This window comes from Dendropsophus ebraccatus, chromosome 6, assembly GCF_027789765.1.
Source record: "Dendropsophus ebraccatus isolate aDenEbr1 chromosome 6, aDenEbr1.pat, whole genome shotgun sequence".
Classification (NCBI taxonomy): Eukaryota; Metazoa; Chordata; class Amphibia; order Anura; family Hylidae; genus Dendropsophus; species Dendropsophus ebraccatus.
Window position 1 is genome coordinate 10,955,753 of NC_091459.1, and position 24,093 is coordinate 10,979,845.

A 24,093-nucleotide genomic window follows, 5' to 3' on the forward strand; every position below is an offset into this window, starting at 1 on the left:
CAAACTCCTCACCAACAATTCTGCACCCCCATAATGATCTATCATTTCCACCTACCCTTGCTCTACCTTCTGCTAATGATCTTATCTATCTATCTCCTATCTATTTATCTTTGCATTTACAGTCCACTGTAGGAAAAAAAACTTAACAGTCTGGTTGCCCATAGCATTCAGTCAAAACACAGTTTTTATTTTTCAAGAGCAAAATATAAAATTAAATCTGCATTGTGATTGGGTGCTATGCACAAAAAGACAGTTTTTCTTTTAGACACTTTTACTATTTTCTCTAGAGATGAGAGCGAATTTGCCGAAGTTCGGGTTTGTATGAACCTGAACTATCGGCTTCTGATTCCCACTGTCTGCAGCCTCCGTGAACAGGGTGGATACAGCTTTACGGACCACCTGGAAAACTGGGATACAGACATTGACATAGACTGTATCCAAGTTTTCCAGGCGGTCCTTACGATGTTTCCACCCTGTTTACAGAGGCTGCAGACAGCGGGAATCAGAAGTCGATGGTTCAGGTTCAGGCAAATTCGCTCATCTCTAATTTTCTCCCAGATAGAAACTTTTATTGTGCAGTTCCCAGTTTACATAGTCTTTTAGGAAACGTTAAATAGGCAATATACAAATGTATACAAAAACAATTATTCTGACATTATAGTTTTATTTAAAAAAAATGCATATTTTACAAAATGGATAGATAAACAATCCTATTGCACCAATGAGCTATTATACCCTATTTACAAATATGTGTTTTACAGTCATTGTTCCTTATTGTTTCTTGTGAATGAAGTTTCCAAATTTTTGCATGAATCGGCCAAATTTATTTTCATTGGGTTGGCCAGAGTTATAAACATTTGAGTTAAAGCTCGGTTGTCTTGAATAATTTGGCACAACTCCCTTACTTTTATAGTCTAAAACTTGAGCATTGATGCTTGGTGTACTAGAAGTGGGTACATTGTTTTCTAACTTACAAAACTGTTCAAAACGACTATAAACCCTTCTGTCATTTGGACGTGGGATGCTGGAGTCCTCCTGAAGCTTCTGTACTTCGGGCATAGACTGTACCATACTCATATCCCTACGTAGCAGCTCTTTGTGCGGCAGGTCTCTGTGTGAGTGTCTTAAGTGCATCTCTCTCTGCATCATATGGGGGATATTACTATGGTGTAGCTCTCTCTGAGACAGTACTCTATGAATTCCATCCTTTGGATGTCTTAAGGCCATGTCTCTCTGCATTGCAGGAGTTACAATTCTACCGTAAGGATTTTTTTGCACTTGTGCTCTTGTGTCTTGAAATTGTATTTGCTCTGTGTTAAATCGAGGAGCAGATGCATCTCCTGTGTTTTCAAGAAATTTATTTTCAACGCTACTCATGGTAGGGGACCGATTTATTTTGCCATCCTCCGAAAGAAGCATGTTTGATCTACTAGATCCTAAAGTAATATTATCTTTACTTCTACTTAGACTTATTTGTGACATGGACAGTGTCTTCTCTTTACGGGTCAAGGAATCAATTTTTGAGTCAGATTTTTTTGGACATTGTTCCGAATCATCTTCAGAAACCAGTGTGTCAGAACTGCTGCACATTCTATAAAACGCAGGAGCTTTGTTTTTAGATAGAGTTTCTTTTTTGTCTGGCGTTAGATTGAGCAACGATTTCAGTTTCTTGGAACCTTTTTTAAGAAAACTGGGAGAACCTTTATTTTCTTTCTTACCTGGGGAGTCTTTACCTTCATCTTCATCCAACGTTTCAGTGGACAGTGATTCCTTAACCGGTTGCATGTGATCACTGCCAACAGATTCACTTTCACGGCTCATGTTGACGCCTTGTTTTTCAGTGCTGTGGAAATCTGAAGGTTTTAGGTGTACAGGGTTTTCGGGCTGTCTTTTTACTAGTGATGTATAAATATAGTTTGGCGGAATCACATTGTTACTATGACCTAAGTTTACCTTTCGACCTTCAAATAGAGGTAAGCTGCGTCTTTTTAGAATGTTGTCGTTTTGTTTCCTAATACTGTCTGGCTGCTTTTTGGTAGAAAGCGTTGTATAGAGGTAACTTGATGGCCCTGGGTTAGTATTGTAACTTAAACCATGGTTTAGGATCTTTGAGTGGTTCGGAACCTGCAGACTATGCCTTTTCAACACATCGTGATGTTGAGAAGAATGTGGTGTATCATAGCTTGGCAAGTTTTTGGCCACGTTTGACTCCGAAACCCTAACGTTTATAGGGGAAGACTTTGGAGTCTGGCTTCCTTGAGAATCAACAATAGTTGAATTTGAATGAGAAGAATTTGTTGTACAGCTCCTAGCTTCCTTCTGCTCTGGCAAGGTAGGCTTGTACAGAATTGATGTCCGTAGCCTAGATTGGCTGTACAATGAATATTCCATTGGAGCATTAGTTCCCTCAGTGCCATCTCCTCTGTTCCACTCTGTGTCAATTGTTTCGGGAGGTATATCAGAGTGATCATTTAAGTATGATTCAATTCTCCAATTTCGTAGAAAAGACTTGGTAGTGTGCTCCAACGTGGGCATCCTCTGCTGTACAGAACGAACTTGATTGTCCGTTCCGTGAAAAGACCTTCGTATACTGGAATTTCTTTCAGAAAGATTTGGCGTTAGTCTCTGTGACAAACGATGAGCGAAGCTTTGTGTTGTAGATCCATTATAATGACTTGAGTACCCACCCCTGGATGATGTCCCTAGACTCATAGCATCTACTTGTCTATTCCATAGCACGGGCTGATTGTTAATTCTGCTGTTTCCCGCTCTATTAAGCATCAAATAAGGAGACACATCTTTTTGTTCCCCTGCGGCATAACTATGTCGTTTCCAGTTGTCATTGCGCTCAAACTGCTGAAACTGATTAATTTTGTTTTGAACATTAAATCCTCTATAAGATAAATTTCTTATATTGTATTTTTCTTCTTCATTATTGACGAATCTATTCCTTGCTTTTAAATACGAAGAATCTAGTATGCTTGTTGGCTCTTTTCTTCCAAAGAGGCTTCTTTGACTTGAAGCAGAGAGTAAAGAAGATAAGGAATTTTGGTATGATCCATTTTCCCATGGAATTTTTTTGTGTTTTCCAGTCACAGATACTTCCGGTCCAAATGCTGCCGGGATAGATGAACGGGCATAGAGTGTCCGAAATTCCTCATCGAAACACTCCACTAATTTCCCAGTGATAACTTGCATCATACTTAGGTGAACTTTTTCATATGACCACATGAAGCTTAAAAACAAAAAAATAATAAATGATTAGCTATTAATATTACTAAGTTCTACTTTACTGAATAATATTTTTGATCTCTTTGAAAAAACAAGGATAAATTTACTGTATATTTTTATGGTCATTTAACTATCAACGTGTCAAAAGTTTTGATCGGTCCAGGTCTGGGTGTTCAGATTCCCACCTATTAGTAGAGGAGCAGCTAAGTGCTTCACTCCGAGGCTCAGTGGCATTTTCTGTCTTGCTGACAGCACAAAAGAATACATTAGGCTGCAATTACACGTCAAGTAAATTTGTAAAAATGTGCAGCCATTCACATGATCTCTGCCGTGACCCCCACCGCAATCCTAGTGCGGATGGTGGCCCCTCCGTCGCCCGGCAGCAGAGATGACAGGAGCGCAGAACCAACTACTCAACCACTCTGCCAGTGAACATGTGAGCTGACCGGCACGGGGGGGAGGGAGTAGGCGAGTAGTTGGCTTCTGCGCTCCTGTCATCTCTGCTGCCGGGGGTGGGGGAAATGCACTTTGGGGTATCAGTGCTGTGATCTTCCTCCGGTCATCGCGGTATGATTTGCAGCACGGATCATGTGAATGAGGCCTTAGAGCTCATCTCCAACAATGAGACGTGAATCGAAGAGGCCCAAGGATGAAAGCCGTCACCTACATGCTTCTTCAAGATTATTCTAGCATTCTAGTGGTCTGAACATCCACACTCTGATTAAAAGTTTTGACATACCTCTGTGACTTGTCAAAAGGTTTTTTTTTAAATGATAGGAACACTTTAAACTTAAAGGAAAACCCACAGGAAAAGTTGATGCACTGGGCTATGCCTAAGGCAAAGACATATATGACTTATATGAGCGAATAAGAAATAAGAAAAAGAAGAAAAAATAAATAAAATAAGAAACAAATAAAAATAAGGAAAAAAAAAGAAAAAAAAGAGAATAAAATAAAAATAAAATAAAAGAAGAAAAAATAAGAGAAAATATATGCACTATTCTTTCAGGCTTATTTTTTATTGATTATTCCTTTAAACTATACACATTTGTATAAGAATGTAATCCGTTAAATTAAAATGCAAGGCGCACAAGGATGAAAGTCTGTGTAACAGGTGTCATCCGGTCTCTTATTTTTGCTTATAGGGGTTATTCAGGTTAGTAAACAATATCAAATTAGCTGCATATATGTTTAATAAAAAAAAACTTATATCGTCACCTTTGGGATCCCCCATTAATCTTATGCTGTCAGTTCCTTGGTCCTCTGTCTTGTTTACATGGCAGCAGTGATAACCCGTCGTGTCACAACACATGACCACAGTAGTTGAGTCAGTAAAGTCAACATGTCACCATTGCAGCCAGTGATTATCTGCAATCAACTCAAGTGTCAGGACGAAGCATCATCACTGCAGTGGAGTAAACAAAGGCTGGGGGTGGCGGAACAGGCAACTATGGGAATAACGGTGGGGTTTTAACGCATATACAGCTTTGATATTGTTGTTTTTTTTTTTTTTTTGCTAGCCATTCATTTTTTTTTATCAAAGAAAACAAATGACTTTACAGAGTTGTACAGAACAGGAACAAAACAAAACATGCATAAACATTTATTTTTCACTTTCTTAAATCTGTACATTCATTGTTTTAGATAAGAAAGCTGCCACTTGTGAATTGAGAGCAAAGTTTATGTAAAGGGGTATCCAGCTTAATTTTTTTTCTTTCAAATCAACTGGTTTCAGAAAGTTATATAGGTTTGTGATTTACTTCTACATAAAAAATCGTCTTTCCATACTTATCAGCTGCTGTATGTCCTACATGAATTCTTGCTTTCTTTTCAGTCTGACACAGTGCTCTCTGCTGCCACCTCTGTCCATGTTAGGAACTTTCCAGAGCAGGAGAGGTTTTCTATGCTGCTGCTCTGGACAGTTCCTGACATGGACAGAGGTGGCAGCAGAGAGCACTGTGTCAGACTGGAGAGAATACACCACTTCCTGCAGGAGATGCAGCAGTTGATAAGTATGGGAAGACTTAAGATTTTTAAATAGAAGTAAACTACAAATCTATATAAAACTTTCTGAAACCAATTGATTTAAAAGAAAAAAAAGATTTTTGCTGGATAATCCCTGAATAACCAGGAAGCTAGGTTATTGTGTATTTGGCAATAAGGCAATATGCGTGGACTCTGAACAATGTAGTTCTAGTAAAGTGACAGTGCTTCCTACTTCTGTTGTGTTATACTGGTCGAGCATAGTATATCTCTAGAACTCGCCAGCCATCTGCTTAGAAAATGACAGTGTTCCTAACACCCTTGCTCTAGGCAACATGAAATGCTAGTCTCAGCATGTCTTCAAGTGTAATTAGACCGATCACTGATAAAAAGGTTTCAGTCAAGTAGGAATTTTTAAACTGGCAATTTAACTATTTATTTATTTTTATTTAAGAATTTATTTTCTAATAACAAATTAATATTTAATACTAATAAATAAATTCATCACTATCATCCACGTTGAGATAAAAATGAAAAAAAAATATTGAAATACAATTTACCTGTAAGTACCATACATAACTTTTTCGCAGTCGACGAGCAGAAACTTCTGTTCCATTTTCCCGCAGAACTTTGCCCCCGATTTAGAAAAATATTCCTGTCCTTTGACTGTCCGCACTCTCATGTTCTGTACAAAAATAAATAAATGATATTAAATATATTAGACTGTTAAGGTATCACATATCTATGATAAAGAACATATTTTAGAGCAAACATCCCAATCTGTCTTCCTTTGCCCTGTGAAAAGAAATGACAGTAAACGGTAAAAAGGTTATGGACGGTTTTCGAGATCTGAAGCTGACTTTACTATATAATGAAGAAACTTCAGAGATGTCAGAATTGTGAGCGAAAACGACTTGTCTATACACCGGTTTAAAATCAATTAGATGACACAACACATTGTAGAAGACCTTAGACAGATGTCCGTGAGTCATTAGTAGCCAGGGAACAATGAAATCTATTGGCGCACAATAAAAAGGACAAATTGCTTTGAGGTGCAGATAATGTTCCATCATTCATTTTCCACTAGAAAATAATCTCTTTTAGAATATCAGCACATGCATCATTTCTACATCATATTCTTATAAAGACGACAAATATACCTTTAGAAACTAGAATAGATAGTTCTCCATTAAGGTTCCCACTGTGCTTCGGAGATCACTTTTATCATGTTAGTAGGGAAATTCTTCAAACGTAGGCCCATAGACCTTGTCAACAAAGTGGTCATTTTGTTTGGCTAATAAAATCCCTATCATTGGCTCAACTGAATTTAAAAATGTAGGTTACAATGTTTTTTTCAATATAAGGCCTGGTTCACACTGCGTTTTTGCTCTCCATTTAACGTATATGTTTAAAGAGGGGGGAAAATAGCAGATGCAAAAATGGATGGTGAAAATGCATGGAGGTGCCTCAGTCTTCCATTAACTTAAATTATTTAAAAAAAAAACTAAAAAAAAAACTTATGAAAAATGATTGTCCCACAGTAAAATAATCAATCTTTTCATATAAATGAGTGGGCTCGCTTACAATATTAGGGCATGTTCATATGCAGTAAGGGACCGGCCGTTCTGTGACCCGGCTGGGTAACAGAACGGCCGGTCTCTGAACAGATCATCAGATGATCTTTCCTGCCGCAGAGTTCTGATGCAGGCGCATCTGTGCGATCCCGCATCAGAACTCCCCACAGCACACTATGGAGCGAGCGGCTGGAGCTGCCCGCTCCATAGTGTGCACTGACAGGGTTTTCAGCGGCCGCTATTCACTGAATAGCGGCCACAGAAAGCTGACATGTCAGTTCTTTGCGGCGCCGCGAGGGATCCCGGCCGGAGCGTATACTATGTGTATACGCTCCGGCCGGGATCCCATAGACTGCTATGTAACATATATATTTCCGTAATAAGGCTATGTTCACACAACATATATTTACTTAAACCACGGCCGTTGTACAACGCCGATGGTTTTACGAAAATATATGTTGTGTGAACATAGCCTTAATCTAAGAACACCGCCATAATTGAAGAATATTATCTAAACAACTTCTCCCAACCATTCTGGAGCCATTTGGTGATGACGAGCAATACTTTTTCCAATATGATGGAACACCAAGGCAAAAGAATATATAAAATATGACATTTTGGGTCCAAGGCCTAGAAATACCCTGGATCTCTATCTCATTAAGAACCTGTGGTCAATCGTCAAGAGCAGGATTTGGCTTAGTAGATGAAATGCAGCATGTCAGGGTGAATTACAGAAGTCTTGAAAAAGAAGGGAAAACATTGTCTTTATTGACTCGTTGCATAAACTTAATGTGTTTTGTCAATAAAGGTTAAAAAATTTATAAAACTGCTTATAATTTTAGTTCAGCATACCATAGAAAAATCTGACTAAAAGATCTAAAAACATTTGTGAAAACTATAATTTGTGTCTGTCTCAAAACATTTGGCCACAGCTTTTATATTCACATAACAGAATCTATGGCTATATACAGATTCTATGCAGCTATGATAAGGTCAGAGATAGGGATGGTCCGAACCGATGGTCTGAACGGAGCAGGCAGACAGCGGGAATCATTACAGAGGGTTCGGGTTCGTACGAACCCGAACCGAACTCTGTTCGGACCATCCCTAGTCAGAGATAATGTCATTTAGTTATGGTCCAGGAGGTATGAGCAATCTTCATTTTGAAAAAAAAAAAATATATATATACTATCAATGTTATAAGAATTGGTATAATCTAAAAACAGAAGATTGTTACTTTAATATATTTTTTATCTTAATTTCGGTGCTAGTTTACCGAGCCTATTACAAGGCTCCACCATTGGTTGGTCTTTTGCTTTCATCATTTATCTGCTCAGTCATCATCTGATCGCTGGCCGTGTTACACGGGACAATGTTGGCCTGTTCCGCCAATAATCGTTCCATGTTTTAGAAGCCTAAGAGGCCCTGGAACTTCCCCTGAGCTACAGGCATCAGTGTCTTTTATCCAGACAATCTAAAATTGCCTCGGCCCAGTCTCCAGAGCTTACCATACATTGAACTGCTTGGTGAGTTAATAGAAAATTTTGACTGCCAGTTGACCTCTGTAGAGAATAAAGGCCCTACTCCACGGAACGATTACCGACCATACTCGGCCGATATTGGTCATTACGGCCAATAATCGTCCTGTTGAATAGAAGGCAACGGTCAGCCGACATTGTTCATGTCGGTTGATCATTGCGTTGTTTGTCTTTTAAACATGTTGAAAGACAAATGACTGGGATAGCAGCGATCTGCTGCCGTCGCTCCCCCCCCCCCTCGGACTCACCCGCTCGCTGCTGCTGCATGTAATAGCGGCGGCAGTAAGTGGGGAACGAGGATCAAACAAGCGCTCGTTTGGTCCTCCGGCTTTAAGGGCCCTATTCCACGGGGCGATTATTGTGCAAAAAATCATAATATCATTCGAATTTAAACGATAATCGTTCTGTGTTATTGCAGGCAACGATTAGAAAATTGTTTGTATGTCGTTGATTTTGATCTGAACCTAAAATTATCGTTAATCGTTCACTATAATTCCACATTCGTTCACTCAAGTTCCGCATTTGTTTACTAATCGTTCAGTGTAATTGCACATTGTTCTTTGTCTTGCTGGGATCAGAAGGAGTAAACGATCATAGTAACGATCACAATAACGATCGTAGTAATGATCGTAACTAACGACCATCGTTCTGTGTAATGTGGTGAACGATTTCAGGTTAACGGTAAACAATCTCGTTTGCGATCGTTTATCGTTAGTCGCTAAAAATCGCTCCGTGTAATAGGACCCTAAGAACGCCAAGACCAGTCAGTAGGGAATAAGCTTGCTACGCATAACTATCTAATTCACCTATCCAAGCTACGCTTCTTGCATTTGGCGGGCCAGGCACTCTGCACCAGGCACATTGAGCAGTGATCTATCAAACTCTGCAGTAATTTGAGACAGTGCTCTTCTGTCCCTAGCCTTAAGTTTTAACTTTCGACCAAAGCTGCTTTTGTATAACCAAGGAAACAGTAGACCTCGACAAATCTCAACAACTCATGTCCCTGTCAAGCATGCACTAACAATCATTTCCTTAAGTCTGACATATTATTCCCTGTCAAACAGGGACAAAGATCCGGACCAGGCAGGTTAAAGAGGACTCATAAGGTGAAAGCACAATCAGTGAAAGATATAAAATAAAAACGCATGTATGCCACTAAATGTGAATAGGAGATAAATATGCGTAGCATAAAATGTATTTAATAAAAATAAAAAAAACAATGCGTTTCGGCTCAGTGTTATCTTATAGAACCTTCATCAGGTAACAAACTATTATAACATATTATTACCTGAAAACAAGGAGGTGTTTTGGGTGATGGGAGGTAGGTCAGGAAGATATCAACTTAAAGGGGTTGGCCACTTTATAGTAAAATAGTTCAGTATACAGTATTAGTAAATGTACTCACAGCCCTTACTGACAGCAGCTCCCTGTGTACCTCATAGAGCTAAAATCAGATTCCCCTTATCCAGGCTGTGCTGTCCTGCTCTGTGGTGATTCTGTCCATTAGATGGCCAACACGGAGAAGCATGTGACCATGCCCCATCCCCAAGTGTGCAACATTGAGCCTGTATATGCCTATGGTGGACACTGGGGGGAGGGGCATGGGCACATGCTCCTCCATGTCGGCCATTTTATGGACAGACTCACCACAGAGTAGGACAGCATAGCCTGGAGGAGCCTGATTTTAGCTCTATGAGGTACAGTATATACAGTGAGAACACTTACTAATACTGTACACTGAACTATTTTACTATAAAGTGGACAACCCCTTTAACTATGTAAAAAAAAGGGTGTTCTAGATTTTTTTTCCCCCAACCCCTGCCTAAATATAATGCCTGGCTGAATTGTTACTGTTATACTATAAAATCATGACTAGAAAAAAAATATCTATTTCCATTTCAAATGCAACAAAACATCTCAGGAGGCTTTGCCAAGGTTACAAAAATATTCGGAAACCAATTACTGTCACAATTTGTGCAGAGTAATGTTGATTTTAGCAATAGAGCTTATTTATGTTTCATGTACTGTTTGGACTAATTCTCTTGCCGGTATAAATTATGCAGATTTTTTGTAAAGCGGGACAGGCTACTTTAACTGCAAATCATGAATTGCCAAACTTTTTCCAAATAATGAATCTAATAAATCAGTCTGCCTATCTCTAATGATCAGCTACTTTGCCTGTTAAATATAGTATTTACACGTACAGATGATTGGTTCTATTCAAATAAACGTAACAAACGTAAAAACATTTAGTTCATGAAAACTGGGTGAAAACTGAAATTTAATATTATATCTCATATTTGTCAATTATTAATACATGGAAGGATTTGAACAATCTTTCCAGCATATGTGATTCTTTACCACCTAACTAAATTGTAATGTTATGTTGTAATGCATTGTTAAAAAAAATATGACAATCACCTTTTTCCTTGGTTTTTAGTTTTTTTTTATCTTTACATTCCAAGAGCTATAAAATTTTTATTTTACTATCAACAAAATTGCTAATTAAAAAAAAATTCTAATTCACCCTGGGATTCACGATGGGTTGAGACAGCTCAGACTCCAAGACATAAAAAAAAAAATTAAAAAAATACTGACCGGGCCTAGAGAAGCATCTTCCTTTGTGGTCTTTAGTGACTTAGCTCATTAAACTTGTTGGGCCTGGTCCAGACAGTATGCACTGAGCAGAAAGCATACAGAAAGTCAGGCCTATATAGAGATGAGCGAAGCAGGTGGAAATTCATTTTGCAAGCTCGCAAATTTTTGGTCAAACTGGTAAAGATTTGCAAAATTATAGTAGCTACAATACTGGGACTATTACTAGGGATGAGCGAACCGGCTGAGGTTCGGGTTTGTATGAACCTGAACTATCGGCTTCTGATTCCCGCTGTCTGCCCGCTCCGTGAAGAGGGTGGATACAGCCTGAGGACCGCCTAGAAAACTGGGATACAGCCTATAGCTATGGCTGTATCCCAGTTTTCCAGGCGGTCCTCAAGGTTGTATCCACCCTCCTCACGGAGCGGGCAGACAGCGGGAATAAGAAGCTGATAGTTCAGGTTCATACAAACCCAAACCTTGGCCGGTTCGCTCATCCCTAACTATTACAGAAGTGCAAGTTTGGTAAAGCATGTTGTTGTTAAAGTGTCAAATATCGGAAAATCACAATTTAATAAAAATGTCAATCAGCCAGTCAGTCATCCAATTTTTGCCATTCCTCTCCTCTCTGTCCCTATATCCCTCTGTTAGTCTCTCCCTGCTCTGCTGTAACTGCCTGCTGCCATCCTGCTCTCTCCTCCACACACAGCTGACTGGTCGCCTCGTTACCTCCACCTTATATAGAGAGGGAGGTGCTGACATCACAGAGGGGCTTGCAGCTGATTAGACGGGCGCTAGAGATTATGGTTAATCTCTTTCCCCCGCCCAGTGACGCTCCAGACCACATGTGTGGCCACCATTTTGTTTTTTTTTGCTAATTTTCTTAAGGAATCAGCAGGAATTCGCTTCGCAGAATAAAGTGAATTTTGATTTATAAGATTTGCTTCACTTATCTCTAGTCCAATATTTGAATAATAATGAGTGTTTATTCTGTTGTGGCCTACTTGCAAAGAGTTAATCACTGTCAATCGGTTTAGGATGAGGTTTCACAATTCACTAGGCATAGGGTGCCACAGAAAGTACGTAGAGACCATGGACTGTGTTGCTATTTACTATATGCCTTAATGTACAGTAATATCTAGGAAATCTTATTATGCCTTCTCCTCCTTTTTAAAGCCTATTTATAGGTATAAATAAAGGACCCGAAGCCCAGCCCTAGTCACACTATAGCAAAAGTGAGGAAAACACTAAGGTCAAGAACATCTCAGTGATCGGGTCAGCACTGCACTGGCCAACAAACACTACTAAGAATTGCTCTCCTGAACAACAGGCAGGTTGCTGCAGTTATATACTGTAAGTTCATCATTGTCTTATTTTTGTTTTATTGTCTTCCAGTCGAAAAAAGTTTAAATACAAAAATGATAAATGTTTAATACAACAAAAAGGACTCAATCATAGTCACATGTGACCCTATTTGCTCAGGAGGAAGCCATTGTTGTATCACAAAGTAATAGAAAATGTCATATTCACCATAAACCTGCTGCGCACGTGACTAGTTTATTCATTGTTAAACACTTACCCATAATGACCAGTGTGTAACAAATAGCATTGAAGTCACTGCGCTGAGTGTAGTTTATGATAATAGGCATGTGATGATTGAAAGGTATAATGGGACGCTCCTGGGTCACAATGAAAAACCAGACACAGGGCCCCTTACCTGCCATGTGTATTTATAATACTGGTGTATTCCTATATGGCGGGGGGAAGGGGAGGGGTTTAGGGTCCAATTAGGCAGAAGGGCAGCATGCTTTAATGTGTGATGTGTAGAATGAGCGAGCTAATAAGGTAAAATTAATAGAGGAGAAGTCCAATTTTTAGCAAGTGCTGGGGATGATAAAATAAATAACATGCTCTGACCTCCCCCGGTCCAGCACTGGTGACGGCACACTGCAACTCAGGTCCCCGCAGGGATCCCGGTCATGACATGTGAGGTCCGCTCAGCCAGTCAGCGGCCAAGGCGGGACAACACTACGTCCACTGACTGGCTGAGCGCACCTCACACGTCACAACTCAGGTCCCCACTCAGATCGGAAAGCGGCTGTGGACCCTGAGACCAGAGGGGCGGTATGAGGCCACCAGCACTGGAGCGGAGGAGGTAAGAGGATATCATTTCTTTTATCCTCCCCAGCCCTTGCTACAAAAAAATGGGTTTAGTCAGACTTTTCTCTTAAACCCAGATAAATGGGGGTCATACATTTGTCCCATGTGTTGAGTCTACTACTGTGATGGACATTGTGCCAGATTAAAAAGTTGATACAATAACGTGTCATTACATCGCGTTCAATGTAAAATGATGAATGGTTTGACTAATATGATGATGGTTTTGCATCAAAAAATTTTGGCCAAGAGATAAATCAATGAGCTAGAAGTGTTTTTCTTGTCTACTTCTGCCAATTTATTGTGGTGAAAATGGCAGAATTAGACTTTTTTGTTTAACGATTTAAGGTAAATTAAATATACAGTACAAGTTAGCAAATAGGTGAACACTAAACTCTTTACTAAAATAACTGAAAATTATTGAGATAACTGAGATATAACAATGCAGATACCAGCTTGTATACCGAACACAGAGAGATTGGGAGATGGTGCCAACTCCAATCAAATCGGATTTGTCAGTTTTTCACTCAGGTTAAGATCACGATTGACATTAGGTTCCTGCTGATAGATCTCGCTCATTCCAGCAGCACTTGCCAATTTTCTGATGTTTATGGCGTCTATCATGAGTCTCAAACATCTGTTGTGTTGAGTTAAAGCAAAATACATTTTCTATATTCAGTCGTGTTGTTTTCCAATAATCTTTCAATATTTTAATCTAATATTTGACTGAACACACTGTATAGTTTTTTGTTTTTTTTACACCATATGAGCTAAGCAGTCCTGACAGATGAATAGCTTTTACTAATGCTGTAGAGAAACAACTTGTTCTTTTTTTGTGGGGTAAAAATAAACTGTTCCTCAAAAAAAAAAAAAAATTCCATTCATGTCTCATATCTTGTAAATACAGATTTGTCTATATGAGTAATGAAATTTTTCTTTATTCTTAGTTCTTCTTTTTAAATAAAAAATAAATTCCCATGGCTGATGTCAAAATGTTTTCTTTGTATCCTTTTATCATAGTTCCGGGAAAAAAAAAAAATTAACCCTACATAGAACAGAATATGTATACTGCTGAGGTGGCAGTCATGATCTTTTGATTAAGATCCAAGCAGTGACTGATAGATCACAATAAAGATACTTCAATGAAGAATGTTAGGCGCTGAAGATATGCTTGACATTGGAGTGTATACTTTGCAATAGATTTGAAGAGAACCTGCAACAAAAAAAATCACTTTTGGGCTGGGTTCACACTACATAAGTTTCCGGCCGTAGCGCGTTCCGTGAATAAGCGCCCGGAAACTTACGTAGTTTGCGTACAATGTAAAGTATACGATCTACGGCCGCACAGTTCACACTACGTACGAACTTACGCCCGGATCGTATGCGGCGCCGTAAAAAATGAACCAGACCATTGTTTCGGGACGGAAATGCCGTAACTTACGCCCGTAACGTTACATGCGGTCCCGTACGTAGTGGTGATTTCTTCATTTTGAAAGCTTTTTGTGCCGATCCAAAAGGTTCTGTGGGGTGTCCGGGGCTAGGCGAAGATTTCCAAGTAAAAGACCGCTGTCAGATCGCTACGAAGAGTGCTCAGGAAGCGTAAGTACACTACGGGCGTAAGTTTGCGGTCCGTACGTATCCGGCCGCAACTTGCGTAAAGTCCCAACCGGAGTTTCATACGTATATGTCCGGCCGCGGAAAATATGCGGCCGGACATATACGTAGTGTGAACATAGCCTTGACATGCATGATCAACTCTCCGGCCGGCCGCTCATTCCGTCAATATTTTCTCAATGTAAGTCTATGAGAAAATATTGACGGATTGATCTTTCCATGGCTCTTCTGATCAGACCAGGTCTTGGCTGTGATCACTAACTTTTGACATGTCTGATGATACACCAAAAATTATTGTTAGTGACCTGGGAAACATGGGACTTCCTGTGTTTTGAAAAAAAGAGTTAGAACACAGGTGCTGTGTTCTCCATGATAACAAAACAATAATAATGAATGTAAATAACAAACTTTATATCACATCTACTGCTGATTTACAGTTTGAGGCTATGTTCAGACGCTGTATGACACCATATGACACCACGCCATTTCGTGACCCGGTGAGATAATATCATCCCGGCCGGTGCTGCAGTACAGGCAGGGATGATATTATCTCACACCGGCCGTTTCACACCTGCTGGGTCAAGAAATGGCCGGTGTCATACAGCTGATCTTCAGCTCCACTGAGTTCTGATGTGGGCGTATCCGTGCACACCCCCATCAGAACTCCCCACTGCACACAATGGAGCGTGCGGCCCAAGCCGCATGCTCCATAGTGTGCACTGACAGGGTTTTCTGCAGCCGCTATTCACTGAATGGTGACCGCAGAAAACTGACATGTCATTTTTCTACAGCGCCGCTAGGGATCCCCGAAGCCTGCAGTACTACATAAGAACTTACATAGTGTGAACATAGCCTGAAAGTTATTACGCCAGGGACACTTTAACATACTCAGACGATTTGTATCTTATATACAGTTTGCCAGATTGTATCAGGTCAGTATTAGTTTATTATCTTGCTCCATCTTGGAAAGGGTTGTCTAAAAGTTAATTAAATTAAACTAAGGTAAGGATATGTTACAAAATAAAAAATTAACACATTTTTCACTAGGTAATTCCCACTTCAGCTTCAGCACCAGTCCCCAAATGGTCAAACCGGTCTTTGTTTATTTTTTCTGAGCGATGACCGATGCTGCCAGTCACTGGCTTATATGTATGTCATGTGACCACTGAGGCAAGGTAGAGCTGTCTGTCTGTAATGGTCACATGGGTGTTCAGGAAAATAAATAAGCACTATTTAACTAATGAGTAATTTTATTTATTTTTTAGGTCATTAATATATCCTGTTGCCAGTTTAATTTATTTAACTCCTGGAAACTTTTTTTTTTTTTTTTTTTTTTTTTACTATACCTGTATCTCCAAAGGTGACACATAACAATCTGTTGTCAATGTTATACACGTAACTTTATAATCAGTTTGGATCAGCCATAAAAAAATTAAACTAGCTATATATATATATATATATATATATATATATATATATACTGTATATATATAGATAGGTTAGATAGATAGACAAGTTCTTTATAACACTTACCCTGAGTCTTTGAATTTGTAACCCCTGTTTCTCTGTCATTGTCAAAAAATGTGAAAAGTTCACATCATCAAGAAGTAAATATACTGGAACTCCTCTGGTTGAGGCCTCCACAAGTTCTTTGAATATATCAATATCAGTAAACATGTCCATGACGATGGCAATCACCTGCAGAAAGATAGAAAGTAAGTAAATAAACTTTTATATGACTCTCAGGTTAATTTGTTATTGTATATGTTAAATGGCTACATGGTCACATGCTCCTCCATGTCGGCCATCTTACAGACAGAATCACCACAGAGCAGGACAGCACAGCCCGGAGGAGGGAGTCTGATTTTAGTTCTATGAGATACACAGGAGCTGCTGTCAGTATATACAGAGAGAACACTTACTAATACTATACACTGTGAAATTTTAAATTTAAAGTGGCCAACCCCTTTAAAAGGTTAATCAAAAACTAAACATGGATAAAAAAAGAAAGAAGTGGAATATTTCCCATATTCAAAGTAATTCTTTTTTTCATGATTTAATCCTGACATTGGCTTTAGAAACTGCCTAAAAACTACATCAAGCAGTGCAAAGCAAGTAAAGTGCATTTACTAGAGATGAGCGAACTTACAGTAAGTTTTGTCAAACCTGAAATTGATCACTCGGCCATTAAATCCCGCTGCCTAAAAAAGATGGATACAGCCCTGGGGTTTTCTAGGCAACTGGATTCAACGGCCCAGCAATCACGTACAGTTTCAGTTCAACTTACTCTATGCTCTTTCATCCTTAACATCTACTTTTTTATTTTTTTATTTTTTTTTTGTGAATGAAAAAAATATTTATCTTTTAGAAGTGTTTTTTGAGGTATGTTTGTTATTTATACATTTTCAACATTTTTAACTGATGGTTCATATTTTCTTTGTTTCTGTATTAGAGAAGACAGACAGTGGCACATTTCAGTACAATTAAAAAAAATATAATAATAAATATATAATAATATATAATTTTTAATAAATATAATATAATATAATAAATATATAAACTGATATCAACCTGACATAAGCCAAAAATGTACTCTATTGGCATACTGTATGTTTGACTTTTACAGTCAGCCTTTTTTTATTTTTATTTTTTTTTGCAGAAATCAAAGTACAGGCGATTTTAAGAAACTTTGTAATTAGGGTTTTATTAGCCGAAAAATGCATTATCATAAAAAAGCAGTTTGAAGCTCTCCCCCTGTATTCATGGTTGTCTATGGAAAGGGGAGGGGTAGAGGGAGATGAGGCACCAAAACAGAACAACAAAGAGTTAATTTACAGCTACATCACCAGGCTATCTTCTCTGAAGTCAGCACTGACCTCTCTGACCTCTGAATACCGGCTTTCACACAGGTCCCACTGTGTAATCCTTTGTTTTCTGCTGGCGACTAATCTCCCTCCTCCCCCCTCCCCTCTCCATAGGTTACACAGGGCTCGACTGATGTAAACTAGTCAAGATTTCCTGATAATGAGCAGTGGATGAGAGAGAGGAGGAAGGGGGGGGGCTGGGGAAAGTCTTTTTGAATGCAGATAATGGCATATTTGCCTAATAAACCCAATTACAAAGCTTCTTAAAATTGCCCATACTATTGATTTCTGCAAAAAAAAAAAAAAAAACATTGAAACTAACCAAAAAAACTCGAAAAGCGTAAATAACACTTAAAACATATACAGTACCAAAACTCCACTCCTGGCTCAAATACAGCACAGTGTGTTGCCACTCACTTCCTACTGGTACAAAGGGGAACACATAGCAGTATCATTATTGCACATGTCTGCCAATAATTATGTATATCTGTAAATACATAACCAGGACTTGGTTGTCCTGATGTGTACATTGAGCATTTACCACAGATTTAGTGTGAACAGAGCCATAACAGGTTGTATGACAGATACTCAGTGAGTCTGTAAAACACATACGTTAAGACATTCGTGCCTCAGGCTTATAATATTTAGTGAAATCTTTTGCTTCCTGTTATTAATGAGATCTGACTAATGTTTCTCTGGATGCTATTTAGAAATTGGCTGCGAGTCAAGTAAATAGATATGGCACTATTGACCTCCAGCCAACAAGAAGCTTTCCTTCAATGAAAGGAGAATCTGGTTTAATGCAAATAAAGCACAATCTGTGTATAATGAGTTATGTAAATTTATAAAACAATTTGTACGTCATTTCTTTCTTAGGTTTGTGATCTCAGTTTGCTGTCAGTGAATGATAATATTCCTATTATTATTATTCCAATATTCTATGAGCAGATGATGGGAGGAGTAGTACAGTGTATATGTGCCCACAGCACGGAGCAGGGAGGAAGGGGGAGGTAGTTAGATGCACAGGCACCTCTCTCTGTCTCTGCTCTCCCCCTGTCTGTTCCTCACACAGCCATCTCCAGTATTTCTCTTGAGCTTCCCCCATACTGTTGAACATTCTACCCTGACAGATCCAGCTCTCACCACCATTGAGACCTTCACGAGCAACTGGAAACCCATCTTCTCAGAATAGGCTACAATAGTTCTGTTGCCTCTGCTCCACGATGGGAACAGTTGCCCCCCTCACCTATTGTCTCCCTCCCCCATCTTGTAGATTGTAAGCCCTTGCAGGGGGGTCCTCTCTACCTATGTGCTAAGCTGTGGTTTCCCTTATGTTATTTGTACTCTATGTTAGCCCCCTTTTATATGTACAACACTCTGGAATCTTAAGGTGCAGATGAGAAAAGCCTTTTGTCCCTTAATGTACAGGAGTAGGGATTCCTCCCTTTGCCATGACCCCCTGCTAGTATAAACTCTTTGGGTAGCAAAGCTAACAAGATTGACATACACTGTGCTCCCAAGATGAAAAATTGTAACAAACTGTGCCATAATACTGCCATACACTGTGCCTTCAGGAGATAATACTGTTACACACTGTGACTCCAGGACATAATACTGCCACACACTGTGCATCCAGAACATAATACTGTTACACACTGTGCCTCCAGGACAAAATACTGCCACGCACTGTGCATCCAGGAGATAATACTGCCACACACTGTGCATCCAGAACATAATACTGTTACACACTGTGCCTCCAGGACTTAATACTGCCACGCGCTGTGCATCCAGGAGATAATACTGCCACACACTGCACCTCCAGGACATAATACTGTCACACACAGTGACTCCAGAACATAATACTCCCACACACTGCACCTCCAGGACATAATACTGCCACACACAGTGACTCCAGAACATAATACTGCCACACGCTGTTCCCCAGGACATAATACTGTCACAGACTATGCCATCAAGATATAATAGTAGTGGCTACACACTGTATTATATAGTATAACTGGTATTTTATAATGCCGCACAACATGTCCTTATGACATAGTAGAACCACAGTCTGTGCCCCCACAATATAATGGTCCCACTGACACTATACTAGTCTTTATAGAACACACCATATCCCCATCCCCCATCCTATATAGTTAAAGTGACACCCTCCTTGGCAAATATACTGGTGCAGTGCTGCATAGACAGGTTACTGGCCGCCCTCGCCAGCCTGTGTTCCATGTGCTGAAGTTCTTTCTGCTTCCTGGTGGCTGAAGAAGACGTCACAGATCAGAACACCCACTACGAGATAGTCAGGAACAGTTTCGGGAAAGAGCCAGGTGTCACTAGTGGAGGAAAGTGGAGCAGGAGACCTTTGTGTTTGGCAAGATGGCGGCTGCCCAATATTTTTAAAGCAACAGTGTAAGGCAACGTCCGTAGTGCCACACAACAAGTTCACTTGTTCACATATGGAAAAACGTAGAATTGTGGGGGCGGCCATATTTATTGGGAGGCACAAGCCTAATAATACATTTTGCACATCCACTGTCTGTGAATGATTTATATCAATTCCAATTTCTGACTAAGGAGGTATGATAAATCTGCCCCCCGACCTGCCCTCTCTCTGTAAGAGCAGAATAAGGGTGCATTCACACATAATGGATCCGCAGCAGATTTCTCGGTGCGTATTCGCAGCGAGACCAGCTGCGTATCCCTGCCCTGTAAACCCTATGGGCAGACAAACTCGCAGCAGGATGTACATCCCGCTGCGAGTTTGACAGCAGCCTGCCCCATTAACCCCCCGGCCGCTGGAGTGTGTACTTCACCTGCTCCCCGCTCCGGCTTGCTTCGGGGCTTCCGGTGTCTTCATGTCCTACTCAGCCAATCAGTGCGCTGTGGCGGGGCAGGCACTGATTGGCCGAGCGGGACGTGCCGGGGACCCCAAAGCAAGTTGGATCAGGTGATGTTTATGCTCCGGTGGCGGGGGTTAGCGGGCGGGCTGCTGTCAAACTTGCAGCAGGATGTACATCCTGCTGCGAGTTTGTCTGCCCATAGACTGTACAGGGCAGGGATCCGCAGTGGATGTCGCTGCAAATTCGCACTGAGAAATCCGCTGTGTGAAAGCACCCTTAGGGGTGCAGAAAGGGCAACAATTTTAAAATTTTTTGCAAAACTGTGGCTTTTGTGAGATAGAAAACTGCACAGCCTTCATAAATCCCTTGCTGGGAAACCCCAACAATTCCTCATGGATTGTGGACCGTTTCGGGCCATCTCGTATAATAACTTGGTCTCATTCCTTGGCGTTTCAGTCTTATATGTTTGATCTTCTGATTCAGACAGATTGGTGCAGTGTGCAGCGAGTGAAATAAAACGGTGAAGGAAATGTGAGCTTGATGGTAATATGTAATTTATCAGCCTGCCATTTATTTATTTGTGTTTATATTTTATGCCTATGATTATACTTTATGGCCTCTTTACATAAATCTCCACCCTTTTTTCACATTTGCCACCTAATATTATAACAATAATGCTGTGTAATGAAATCCAGACAATAATATCTCATCTCCCTCTTCCTTCTTTCTATCTATCACTATTGCCTCATTATTGTTATTCATTTTAGAGTATTTTATTTGCTTAGAATATATTAGATTGCCGAATTCTGGAATAGATGCATAATATACTAGGAGGAAGACGTAACACTACTCACAGTGCCCATTGCCGTACGGGTGTCTAAAACTTTTTTGTAAACCTTTGAAGCTTCCCAATTTGTTCAGTTGAGCTGCATCATCCAATGTTGCATTCTGTACATACAAACATGGCTGCCTTCTTCCAATAAGAGTCCTTAGGTTGTGTTTAGTATTGTAACTAGGCTCTATTCACTGCAATGGAGCAGAGCTGCAATACCACACACAACCAGAGGATAAAAATGGTGCCTTTTTTTTGGAAGAAAGTATTTATGTCTTTCTAATCCTAGATAACTGCTTTAACCCCCACTGTACATATTACAATGCTCTGGAATCAAGAGTTCCTTGAAAATAAACAGTAGTAATAATAATAATAATAATAATAATACCCTATGGACAAGGCCCTATAAGAGACATTCCAGAAGAAAAAAAAACATATTAAGGCCAGGTTCACACTACGTCAAACACAGGCCGCTCTGTGACCCGGTCGTGTTACAGAATGGCTGTTGTTAGTGAAGATCATCCTGGACGGTACTGTTGAATTCGGATGCGGGCGTACCCGTGTGCACCAGCATCCCAATTTACCATTGCACACAATGGAGAGTGGAGAGAGCGGCCGCAATGAATGAATGACATTTTTCCCGCAGCCGGTTGGAATCCCAGCTGGAACGTATACTACATGTATAGGCTCCGTCCGGGATTCCATTTAATCAAATACATTGTATGTTTTGCATAAATCACAGCAGTTATTGCAAATTGGGCTCAATATTAATGCACACCACACAACCACACAAAACTTTTTTTTTAATCCCAAAAAATTTGTGACTATAACATGAAAAAATGTGGAAACGTTCAAGAGGTATGCACTGTAAGGCCATGGTGCTCCATAGCGTGCAGTGGAAAGTTCTGATTCCGGTGCGTACAACTCAGCAGCTCGAAAGACTGCAATACCATCCGGGATGATCTTTTCTGAAACCGGCCGTTCCATGACCCGACCAGGTCATGGAACGGCCGGTCTCATACTAAATGTGAACATAGCCCAGAGGTATGTATATATATATATATATATATATATATATATATATATGTTTAACCTGGTGACTATATTTGAGGTTAGAGCAGCTTGATCGGAGAGTTGGGTCACACAACACTAAAGGCTTTAAAAGATCTGGCTGGATCGAAACAGCATATATATGTCACACATGATAAGTGTCATTTTTTAGGCTTTTTATTGTAGGTAAATCTGGTTTCAAGTAATGATGTTCAAGAAAAGGACACGTTCAGATTTGTTACAAATTTTGCAAAAGATTTGTAAGAAGTTTGTAAAAATGGTGGCCCCTGCTGATCATAGCCACCTTAAGGCTATGTTCACACCACGTAAAAGTACAGCCGCTGTTGCCATTGGCTACAACGGCCGTACTTTATGCAGTGTGGAACATTGCCTACATTTCTATGGGATTCCGGCTGGAGCGTATACACATCGTATACGCTCTGGCTGGGATCCCGTGTGGCGCCATGTAAGCTTTCTGCGTCCGCAATTCAGTGGAAATTATAAATTCAGTGGCCGTAGGAAACCTTGTCGGTTCACACAATGAAGTGAGCGGCTCCGGCCACTTGCTTCATTGTGTGCTGTGGGAGGTTCTGATGCGGGTGCGCTGATGCCCCCTCATCAGAATCCTGCGGCAGGAAAGATCATCTGGCCGGCCGGGATGATCTGGGCAGAGACCAGCCATTCCGTGACCTGGCTGGTCTCTTGCGTTGTGTGAACATAGCCTAAGTCCGCTCAGCCAGTTACTGACTGTGGTGAGACAGCACTGTGCCCAGTGCATGGCTGAGCTGGCTGTCACTCTCGCCTCCACTGTCACTCTTTAATCTTCCTATTGAAATTGTCCTGACCTTTATTGGTTGTTTATAAATACTAAGTTTATAGAATGTGATAGAATTCATAGGGACGGTAAAAGAGTAACAGCAGTGAAAGTGCACCTGTCACTAAGCTCTCCCATGATGACCTCAGTGACAGGTACAGTATATTTAGCATGAGCTCTCTCCATAATATTCAGGTCATCAAATACACTGCAGCATAAACACATAGCATAAAATGGCAACATATGAATCATCATACTGATGTTGTTTTCAGCAATCCCTATACCAGCTAAGGCATGGAAATCAACTATGACTATTAAAGTCTTTAGTATATTAAATAAAGCAGCGTCAGATTAACATAGTCCACAAGGACAGAAAGTGGCACAGAGGCCAGATAACCAGATTCATTTTAACCCCTACACGTCTACGCAGATATACATTCCTAAACTGAAGGGGCTTTAAATGTGTGTGGGGCCGCTCCAACATCAGTGTAACTGGAGACGGGCATAATGACAGGCAGCAGCAATCTCGCAGATGTCTGTCAATAATCCCTTAATGACAGTGATCGTGGCGTTCAAGGGAGTCAGTGACAGGTTAAGCACCTGTCACTGACTGATAGGGAGTCCCGATCACTTACACCTACAGATGGGGTTAAGCCCTAAAGAGACAAAAGAGCCCTAAACCAGCCCTGTAGGTGGGGACAGAAAAGCGTTATGGCTCTTAAAAGGCGAGGAGGCGACACTGCTTCATTGTGACCTGGACATCCGGGCATCAATGACTTTGGTCATAAAGGGGTTAACCTAACCAGACTAATTCCAGCCCAATAAAACAATAAACATCGAGTTATGCAGAGTTGCCAGTCAAACTAGTGAAGATATGTCATAACACACAAATTGGAGCAATTAAAGGAAAAATGCCTGAAACTCACTTGACAGGGTGAACCCTGACACACAGGTAAATAGGATAGTATATACACCATAGCAATACAGAC

General features: G+C 40.2%; 1 protein-coding gene across 2 annotated transcripts in view; it reads right to left on the reverse strand.

Moving 5' to 3' along the window:
* Positions 1-489: 489 nt before the first annotated feature.
* The window catches only part of FAM83B (family with sequence similarity 83 member B), a 79,179-nt gene continuing 55,575 nt past the window's right edge, over positions 490-24,093 (reverse strand). For both annotated transcript variants that reach the window (XM_069973422.1, XM_069973421.1), the window contains exons 3-5: positions 16,226-16,390; positions 5,775-5,899; positions 490-3,235 (exon numbers count right to left, since the gene is read on the reverse strand). In XM_069973422.1, coding sequence (XP_069829523.1) covers positions 772-3,235; positions 5,775-5,899; positions 16,226-16,390 — 2,754 coding nt within the window. In that variant the 3' untranslated portion in view covers positions 490-771. The remainder of the gene's footprint in view (positions 3,236-5,774; positions 5,900-16,225; positions 16,391-24,093) is intronic.